This window comes from Leuresthes tenuis, unplaced genomic scaffold, assembly GCF_036924035.1.
Source record: "Leuresthes tenuis unplaced genomic scaffold, fLeuTen1.0.hap1 SCAF_1, whole genome shotgun sequence".
NCBI classification, from domain to species: domain Eukaryota; kingdom Metazoa; phylum Chordata; class Actinopteri; order Atheriniformes; family Atherinopsidae; genus Leuresthes; species Leuresthes tenuis.
In genome coordinates, this window is record NW_027325355.1 from 33,037,946 (window position 1) to 33,048,545 (window position 10,600).

At 48.3% G+C, this 10,600-nt stretch overlaps 1 protein-coding gene across 1 annotated transcript; it reads right to left on the reverse strand.

Annotated features, from left to right (window-relative positions):
* Positions 1-770: 770 nt before the first annotated feature.
* faimb (Fas apoptotic inhibitory molecule b) lies at positions 771-9,020 on the reverse strand. The gene is made up of 4 exons (XM_072379574.1): positions 8,903-9,020; positions 6,798-7,026; positions 6,655-6,704; positions 771-1,100 (listed from the first exon to the last, which is right to left on the reverse strand). The coding sequence occupies exons 1-4, from the start codon at positions 9,017-9,019 to the stop codon at positions 951-953; spliced, it is 546 nt and encodes a 181-aa protein (XP_072235675.1). The 5' UTR covers position 9,020; the 3' UTR covers positions 771-950.
* Positions 9,021-10,600: the final 1,580 nt, after the last annotated feature.

Below are 10,600 nucleotides of genomic sequence, written 5' to 3' on the forward strand. Positions count from 1 at the left end.
CTTTATTCTGCAGCACAACTTGATAAAGAAATGAAAAATCTCTCATTCAGACGCCTAAAAACACCTCGATGACCTGAAATTTCCAAACATTTCTTGCTAAATATCTTTATGATTCTTTATACTTTTACCAGTCAGAGAAAAAGTCCTCAAAGCTTCAACTGATTGACATTTTTTAATTATTTCCACAGTATTTATCCAATTATCAGCTCACTCTTAGGCATGAAAGATCATTCTTTGTGTCAGTTTAGCACCTATTGATTATTTTTATCATGTGTTGGGCTGATTATTATAGCCTTGATTAACTGATTCACCTGTTTTGACCAAAAGAAATCAAGAAGAAAACTAAAGAAAAGATTTTTCAAATCAAATCAGCTGTGGTTTAATTATCTGTTGGATGATAAAAGGCGATTAAACTCTTTCTTTATTATTTGTTCTAAAATTACATTAAAAACTACATATTTGTGTATATTTTTCATCCCAACTATTCATTTTTGACCAACAACATTTGTTTTATGCTCTAATTTAGCCCAATTTTTCATCACATCTGATGCACGATAACTACAAAATGTTTTTGACCCAGTCGGGGCTTTTATTTTGAAATCCAACCTTCTGATTTCCGGTCTTCTTCCTCTCGGCTGCCGCGTGCTTAACGCAGCTGCATTCAAGAAGAAAGTTACTGCGTGAGAACTGCGCAAAGACTCGCTCTGACACCAAAAAGCGGATCATTTCTTAGCTTTATTTCGTGGTTTTACTCCAGCCCTTCAAAATAAAACCAGAAAAACGTCTGCTGCACGTGTTTATTTTCTGCTTTACATGAGCATAAAACCAAGAAAACGATCAGAAAGTCCTTCATCATGAAGCCTCCTGTGGGACGCTGCATGTAAATACCTCGTTCACTGAGTCCCTTTCAGAGGTTAGCGCTGCTCGGCCCGGTTCGGCCCGGTTCGGCCCTACTGTGTTGAACCCGGCACTTTCTCTCCATCCAGCACGAAGTAGTGCACGATGCCGCTCTTCTTCTTCCCGCTGCTGGCTGCCTTGATGCAGCAGTCATGCTCCCCCACAACGAAGTGCGTCTCTGTGCCGTCGTCTGCAAACTCGCCCTGTGGACCAGAACCGACCAGATTCAGGGCTGCTGGGGTTGTTGGGTCCAAGAATTAAATCAAAGTATCATTCAGAAAAAGGTCGAAATGAGCCAAAAAAGGAATATTCTGCTTCACTCAGCCGTTAAAACCGTTAAAAACTGGGGTTTCTTTTCACTATGAGTGCAAATAATGGCCAAAAGAGAAGGAAAGCAGGCCAGGAAATTAGTTTCTGCACCTTTGACTTGGCTGGTTTACTCGTGCAGTTGCATCAAAGAGCAGTGTTATTACTTTACAATGTAAAACCAATGTACAATCATGATAAAAAAGTAAGTGAACCCTTACTTTAGCCAAAGGTTTTGCATAAGAGGAAAAATTTAGAAATATAATCTGGTGCTTAGAAGGTCTTAAAATGAGGTAAATATGACCTCACATAATGGCATTGTGTGAAAACTAAGTGAACCCTTCCTGCTTCCACAGGAAGTTGCTGCTGCAAGCTGCTGGATCAGGGGTTCACTTAGTTTTTCACTCACTGCTGCTGAAGCTGCTGGATCAGGGGTTCACTTAGTTTCTCACTCACTGCTGCTGATGCTGCTGGATCAGGGGTTCACTTAGTTTGTAACTCACTGCTACTGAAGCTGCTGGATCAGGGGTTCACTTAGTTTGTAACTCACTGCTGCTGAAGCTGCTGGATCAGGGGTTCACTTAGTTTGTAACTCACTGCTACTGAAGCTGCTGGATCAGGGGTTCACTTAGTTTGTAACTCACTGCTGCTGAAGCTGCTGGATCAGGGGTTCACTTAGTTTTTCACACAGGAAACCATAACTAACTCATTGACCTTTGAGCCCCCCGTGACCCAGAAGTAACATAAGGGTAGTTTGAACTTTGACCTTTGAGCCCCCTGTGACCCAGAAGTAACATAAGGGTAGTTTGAACTTTGACCTTTGAGCCCCCCGTGACCCAGAAGTAACATAAGGGTAGTTTGAACTTTGACCTTTGAGCACCCCGTGACCCAGAAGTAACATAAGGGTAGTTTGAACTTTGACCTTTGAGCACCCCGTGACCCAGAAGTAACATAAGGGTAGTTTGAACTTTGACCTTTGAGCCCCCCGTGACCCAGAAGTAACATAAGGGTAGTTTGAACTTTGACCTTTGAGCACCCCGTGACCTAGAAGTAACATAAGGGTAGTTTGAACTTTGACCTTTGAGCCCCCCCTGACCCAGAAGTAACATAAGGGTAGTTTGACCTTTGAGCCCCCCCTGACCCAGAAGTAACATAAGGGTAGTTTGAACTTTGACCTTTGAGCCCCCCCTGACCCAGAAGTAACATAAGGGTAGTTTGAACTTTGAGCCCCCCGTGACCCAAAAGTAACATAAGGGTAGTTTGAACTTTGACCTTTGAGCCCCCCGTGACCCAGAAGTAACATAAGGGTAGTTTGAACTTTGACCTTTGAGCCCCCCCTGACCCAGAAGTAACCTAAGGGTAGTTTGAACTTTGACCTTTGAGCCCCCCCGTGACCCAGAAGTAACATAAGGGTAGTTTGAACTTTGACCTTTGAGCACCCCGTGACCCAGAAGTAACATAAGGGTAGTTTGAACTTTGACCCCACCATGACCCAGAAGTAACATAAGGGTAGTTTGAACTTTGACCTTTGAGCCCCCCATGACCCAGAAGTAACATAAGGGTAGTTTGAACTTTGACCTTTGAGCCCCCCCTGACCCAGAAGTTACATAAGGGTAGTTTGAACTTTGACCTTGGAGCCCCCCGTGACCCAGAAGTAACATAAGGGTAGTTTGAACTTTGACCTTTGAGCCCCCCATGACCCAGAAGTAACATAAGGGTAGTTTGAACTTTGACCTTGGAGCCCCCCATGACCCAGAAGTAACATAAGGGTAGTTTGAACTTTGACCTTGGAGCCCCCCGTGACCCAGAAGTAACGTAAGGGTAGTTTGAACTTTGACCTTTGAGCCTCCCGTGACCCAGAAGTAACATAAGGGTAGTTTGAACTTTGACCTTTGAGCACCCCGTGACCCAGAAGTAACATAAGGGTAGTTTGAACTTTGACCCCACCATGACCCAGAAGTAACATAAGGGTAGTTTGAACTTTGACCTTGGAGCCCCCCGTGACCCAGAAGTAACATAAGGGTAGTTTGAACTTTGAGCCCCCCGTGACCCAGAAGTAACATAAGGGTAGTTTGAACTTTGACCTTTGAGCCCCCCCTGACCCAGAAGTAACCTAAGGGTAGTTTGAACTTTGACCTTTGAGCCCCCCGTGAACCAGAAGTAACATAAGGGTAGTTTGAACTTTGACCTTTGAGCCCCCCGTGACCCAGAAGTAACATAAGGGTAGTTTGAACTTTGACCTTTGAGCCCCCCATGACCCAGAAGTAACATAAGGGTAGTTTGAACTTTGACCTTGGAGCCCCCCGTGACCCAGAAGTAACGTAAGGGTAGTTTGAACTTTGACCTTTGAGCCTCCCGTGACCCAGAAGTAACATAAGGGTAGTTTGAACTTTGACCTTTGAGCACCCCGTGACCCAGAAGTAACATAAGGGTAGTTTGAACTTTGACCCCACCATGACCCAGAAGTAACATAAGGGTAGTTTGAACTTTGACCTTTGAGCCCCCCATGACCCAGAAGTAACATAAGGGTAGTTTGAACTTTGACCTTTGAGCCCCCCCTGACCCAGAAGTTACATAAGGGTAGTTTGAACTTTGACCTTGGAGCCCCCCGTGACCCAGAAGTAACATAAGGGTAGTTTGAACTTTGAGCCCCCCGTGACCCAGAAGTAACATAAGGGTAGTTTGAACTTTGACCTTTGAGCCCCCCCTGACCCAGAAGTAACCTAAGGGTAGTTTGAACTTTGACCTTTGAGCCCCCCGTGACCCAGAAGTAACATAAGGGTAGTTTGAACTTTGACCTTTGAGCCCCCCGTGACCCAGAAGTAACATAAGGGTAGTTTGAACTTTGACCTTTGAGCACCCCGTGACCCAGAAGTAACATAAGGGTAGTTTGAACTTTGACCCCACCATGACCCAGAAGTAACATAAGGGTAGTTTGAACTTTGACCTTTGAGCCCCCCATGACCCAGAAGTAACATAAGGGTAGTTTGAACTTTGACCTTTGAGCCCCCCCTGACCCAGAAGTTACATAAGGGTAGTTTGAACTTTGACCTTGGAGCCCCCCGTGACCCAGAAGTAACATAAGGGTAGTTTGAACTTTGACCTTTGAGCCCCCCATGACCCAGAAGTAACATAAGGGTAGTTTGAACTTTGACCTTGGAGCCCCCCGTGACCCAGAAGTAACGTAAGGGTAGTTTGAACTTTGACCTTTGAGCCTCCCGTGACCCAGAAGTAACATAAGGGTAGTTTGAACTTTGACCTTTGAGCACCCCGTGACCCAGAAGTAACATAAGGGTAGTTTGAACTTTGACCCCACCATGACCCAGAAGTAACATAAGGGTAGTTTGAACTTTGACCTTTGAGCCCCCCATGACCCAGAAGTAACATAAGGGTAGTTTGAACTTTGACCTTTGAGCCCCCCCTGACCCAGAAGTTACATAAGGGTAGTTTGAACTTTGACCTTGGAGCCCCCCGTGACCCAGAAGTAACATAAGGGTAGTTTGAACTTTGAGCCCCCCGTGACCCAGAAGTAACATAAGGGTAGTTTGAACTTTGACCTTTGAGCCCCCCCTGACCCAGAAGTAACCTAAGGGTAGTTTGAACTTTGACCTTTGAGCCCCCCGTGACCCAGAAGTAACATAAGGGTAGTTTGAACTTTGAGCCCCCCGTGACCCAGAAATAACATAAGGGTAGTTTGAACTTTGACCTTGGAGCCCCCCGTGACCCAGAAGTAACGTAAGGGTAGTTTGAACTTTGACCTTGGAGCCCCCGTGACCCAGAAGTAACATAAGGGTAGTTTGAACTTTGACCTTGGAGCCCCCCGTGACCCAGAAGTAACATAAGGGTAGTTTGAACTTTGACCTTGGAGCCCCCCGTGACCCAGAAGTAACATAAGGGTAGTTTGAACTTTGACCTTTGAGCACCCCGTGACCCAGAAGTAACATAAGGGTAGTTTGAACTTTGACCCCACCATGACCCAGAAGTAACATAAGGGTAGTTTGAACTTTGACCTTTGAGCCCCCCATGACCCAGAAGTAACATAAGGGTAGTTTGAACTTTGACCTTTGAGCCCCCCCTGACCCAGAAGTTACATAAGGGTAGTTTGAACTTTGACCTTGGAGCCCCCCGTGACCCAGAAGTAACATAAAGGTAGTTTGAACTTTGACCTTTGAGCCCCCCGTGACCCAGAAGTAACATAAGGGTAGTTTGAACTTTGACCTTTGAGCCCCCCCTGACCCAGAAGTAACCTAAGGGTAGTTTGAACTTTGACCTTTGAGCCCCCCGTGACCCAGAAGTAACATAAGGGTAGTTTGAACTTTGAGCCCCCCGTGACCCAGAAGTAACATAAGGGTAGTTTGAACTTTGACCTTTGAGCCCCCTGTGACCCAGAAGTAAAATAAGGGTAGTTTGAACTTTGACCTTTGAGCCCTCCGTGACCCAGAAGTAACATAAGCGTAGTTTGAACTTTGACCTTTGAGCCCCCCCGTGACCCAGAAGTAACATAAGGGTAGTTGGAACTTTGACCTTTGAGCCCCCGTGACCCAGAAGTAACGTAAGGGTAGTTTGAACTTTGACCTTGGAGCCCCCCGTGACCCAGAAGTAACATAAGGGTAGTTTGAACTTTGACCTTGGAGCCCCCCGTGACCCAGAAGTAACGTAAGGGTAGTTTGAACTTTGACCTTGGAGCCCCCCGTGACCCAGAAGTAACATAAGGGTAGTTTGAACTTTGACCTTTGAGCCCCCCCTCACCCAGAAGTAACCTAAGGGTAGTTTGAACTTTGACCTTTGAGCCCCCCGTGACCCAGAAGTAACATAAGGGTAGTTTGAACTTTGACCTTTGAGCACCCCGTGACCCAGAAATAACATAAGGGTAGTTTGAACTTTGACCTTTGAGCCCCCTGTGACCCAGAAGTAACATAAGGGTAGTTTGAACTTTGACCTTTGAGCCCTCCGTGACCCAGAAGTAACATAAGGGTAGTTTGAACTTTGACCTTTGAGCCCCCCCGTGACCCAGAAGTAACATAAGGGTAGTTTGAACTTTGACCTTTGAGCCCCCGTGACCCAGAAGTAACGTAAGGGTAGTTTGAACTTTGACCTTGGAGCCCCCCGTGACCCAGAAGTAATGTAAGGGTAGTTTGAACTTTGACCTTGGAGCCCCCCGTGACCCAGAAGTAACCTAAGGGTAGTTTGAACTTTGACCTTTGAGCCCCCCGTGACCCAGAAGTAACATAAGGGTAGTTTGAACTTTGACCTTTGAGCACCCCGTGACCCAGAAATAACATAAGGGTAGTTTGAACTTTGACCTTTGAGCCCCCTGTGACCCAGAAGTAACATAAGGGTAGTTTGAACTTTGACCTTTGAGCCCTCCGTGACCCAGAAGTAACATAAGGGTAGTTTGACCTTTGACCTTGGAGCCCCCCGTGACCCAGAAGGTTTCATAACGAGTCTCACCGTTGTGTCCATCTTCCGCCCGTTGCACCAAACATCCATGGTGTCTTTCTCTGTGGGAAACAGGAAGTCAGACGTCACACCTCTGATTCTACGGCCTCCAGCTGCAGCTCCAGAACCACACAAACCCAGATAAAGAGCCTCACCCAGGACGACCCGGCAGTCCGCCCCGTCCACCTGCAGCTCCCAGGTCTTGGTGGTCTTGGCCCTGTCAGCGGTGAACTTCTGCAGATTCTTCCCGTCCACGTCCAGCGAGTATTCGTAGGCGAAGCCGCTGATGGCCTCGATGTTGATGGTGGCTTTGGTGCTGGCCTCCCCGACTGTGAAGGTCTCCTTCCCAACCAGCTTGAACATCCAGTCTCTCCTGACCACTTCCTGTTGAGGGAACATGTTCGGGACCCATTTATGCATCAGTTCCTGCTGAGACTGAACGACCAACCAAAGCTCAGGTTGGACGAGTCCACCGTACCCTGATCAAGCTCAACTGATGGTTGTTCCACACATTTGCTGTGAAAGCCCAAGAATTCCCCCACTTTGCACCCTTTTAAACTCAGGGAACCTGCTCTGCTGTCAGCAGAATTCAGGGATAGCCACATCAGGTCCTGGGGGGCCGCTGTCCTGCAGGTTTTAGCTGCTTCAACTCACCTGTTAAATTCTGCACCGGCCCGCTGATGATGCATGGATCTGAATCTGAATCAGGTGTTTGGAAGCAGCTAAAACCTGCAGGACAGCGCCCCCCCAGGACCAGATGTGGGAAGTGCTACGCCTGCTGCGTGAGGAGTACACCGAGGGGCTTAGACTTAGACAGCTGGACTCCTCTGCTACGAAGCCGTGCTGCTGCAACAGATGCAGGATGTGGCAAAGGGGGGGCAGATGTTGCTCTAAAACCTGTTTATACCTGTCAGCTGGAGCCTTTCCAGATGTGCAGGTTTACAGTTCCAGAGGCACCAATGCCCCCTCCCACAGGATTTGACCTACAATCTGATTCTCGAACCTCTCTCCACCTTTATTTCTGAGAGACTCTGCCTCTGTGAGGTGCTCTTTATGTCCCATCGTGTTACTGAGCTGCTGTTAATGAACACAAAGAGTTACAACATGTTCCTCCAGCTGTTTTTCTCACCGTCGCCCCCGGTGGCCACTGGAGGAACTGAAGCTTTACTTCAGTTCATCACATATTGTGTTAAAGGGCAGTTTTGAACTAAATTTCCTTTTTCCCTGATTGAAGATCACAGGGGTTCACTTAGTTTTACACCCACTGCTGCTGGATCAGGGGTTCACTTAGTTTTACACCCACTGCTGCTGGATCAGGGGTTCACTTAGTTTTACTCTCACTGCTGCTGAAGCTGCTGGATCAGGGGTTCACTTAGTTTTACACCCACTGCTGCTGAAGCTGCTGGATCAGGGGTTCACTTAGTTTTACACCCACTGCTGCTGAAGCTGCTGGATCAGGGGTTCACTTAGTTTTACACTCACTGCTGCTGAAGCTGCTGGATCAGGGTTCACTTAGTTTTACACTCACTGCTGCTGAAGCTGCTGGATCAGGGGTTCACTTAGTTTTACACTCACTGCTGCTGAAGCTGCTGGATCAGGGGTTCACTTAGTTTTACGCTCACTGCTGAAGCTGCTGGATCAGGGGTTCACTTAGTTTTACACTCTGCTGCTGAAGCTGCTGGATCAGGGGTTCACTTAGTTTTACACTCACTGCTGCTGAAGCTGCTGGATCAGGGGTTCACTTAGTTTTACACTCCCTGATTGAAGATGACCTTCCTGTTACTCACCTTCCTAAAATCTGAGACAGATTTAAGGTTCACAAACTTCTCTATTAAACTAGTTGGAAAACAAGTCACTTTCAGAAGGTTTTACCACAAAAACATTCAAATCTAACTGAAGCATTTAAAGGACAATTAATCAACAATTAATTCTGATTTTACTTTTAAAAATGCTTAAAATATGTCTCCATAAAAGACATTTGATTTTCCTCAGGATTCCTTTCTTACTGCAGCCTTTTAAGTGTACTTATTTTATTCTTTTTACTCTGTTTTTGAGTCATCTTCTGACCAATCAGAGCCACCCTGACGCGCTGAAAATGTGGAGATTCAACAGTTAAATTGCATTACAAACCAAAGGTTTGAACATTTTCTGATAAAATCCTCCTTCTTAAACCCCCCCGAGGACTTGGAACAGTCCCCAAAGTCCCCACTTTTAAGGTTTGGACCTTTACTCTGAGTCCCCGGCAGCGGTTGGACCTCACCTTCCCGTTGATTTGAACGACCCGTTTCCCTGTGGTGGTGCCGTGGGCAAACTCAATCCTGTGCACGCCGTCGCTCAGCGCCACCTCCCACACGGCCACCAGGTCTCCACCCAGCATCTTGGACACGTGGATCACAGCAGCAGCTGAAGACGCATGTTTCCCGGTCCTGTCCTGGTCCTGGTCCTGGTTCTGGTCCTGTCCGGCTCTGCGGCGGCGCCTCAGCAGCAGGTGCTTTACTGTAAGAGGCTTAAGGCCGTGAGCTCACGCCACGCTGACACTCTTAATTAGGGCAGGACTGGATTGCGTCAGCGTGTTCATGCTGAGCTCAGCACAAATGCTGCTTTCACACCTCATATTTGGCTCTTTTGCTTCCAGGTTTCATCAAATTCACCAAAAATCTCGTAGAAATCTGACATGGGGGCAGTTTTTTTTATAATAATTCAATTGTTTAGCTTTTAAAAGTCCATAATCTTTTCCTAAAGGTTACTTCCTGACAACATCCAGGCTGCAGAAGACAGATTTACAGTAAAAACCCTTCTTCCTGTTCCTGGGGGCATATATCAGGGAGTCTGAGGTCACCAGCAGGTGGAAAACTGCCCAGAAACCATTTCTTTAACCACCAGGTGGCGCTACTTCCCCCCATTCACAGCATGCAGCCAAATCTTCACATCGATGAGGTTTTCTGCCTGTAAAAATGCATAAAAACCAGCGTTGGTGCCGTCGACCCGCTTCAGGCGTCGAGCCTCGGGTCAGCACCGCCTCAGCGGGGTCGGTCCAAAGTTCCCGTGACATCATTTGAATGCGACATCGCTGGACTGCGGCGTGTTAACGTGGAGCCATCCAGCGCCGTCACTCCCTGGCCAATCGGTGACCTGCAGCTGGACGCCGGCCGGTACCGAAGCTGTACGTTGCACCTGATGGAAAACCCTAAGAGTCGAGTCGGTTCTGGTGAAAAAGGACCGTTAGACTCCAGACTCCTTCAGGTTATTATCGTAATCTAACTGTAGCCTGAAAGGAATATTAAGGAGAAATTAAATAGCTGCGATGTTCCATTCAAGATGTTTAGTTTGGAGGGAAATGATGCAGGAGAAGTTACTCAGTGCCTGAAGGAACGAGGTTTATGAGCTGAAGCATCGGCTCTGACTACAGAACCGGCCTCACGATGACTCCCGCTGCGCTCCTAGACCTTCGGGCTCCGGGGCCTTCGTGCTCCGAGGCCTTCGGGCTCCGAGGCCTTCGGGCTCCGAGGCCTTCGGGCTCCTAGACCTTCGGGCTCCTAGACCTTCGGGCTCCGGGGCCTTCGGGCTCCGAGGCCTTCGGGCTCCGAGGCCTTCGGGCTCCGAGGCCTTCGGGCTCCTAGGCCTTCGGGCTCCTAGGCCTTCGGGCTCCTAGACCTTCGGGCTCCGAGGCCTTCGGGCTCCTAGACCTTCGGGCTCCGAGGCCTTCGGGCTCCTAGACCTTCGGGCTCCGAGGCCTTCGGGCTCCTAGACCTTCGGGCTCCGAGGCCTTCGGGCTCCTAGACCTTCGGGCTCCTAGACCTTCGGGCTCCGAGGCCTTCGGGCTCCTAGACCTTCGGGCTCCTAGACCTTCGGGCTCCTAGACCTTTGGGCTCCGAGGCCTTCGGGCTCCTAGACCTTCGGGCTCCGAGGCCTTCGGGCTCCGAGGCCTTCGGGCTCCTAGACCTTCGGGCTCCGAGAC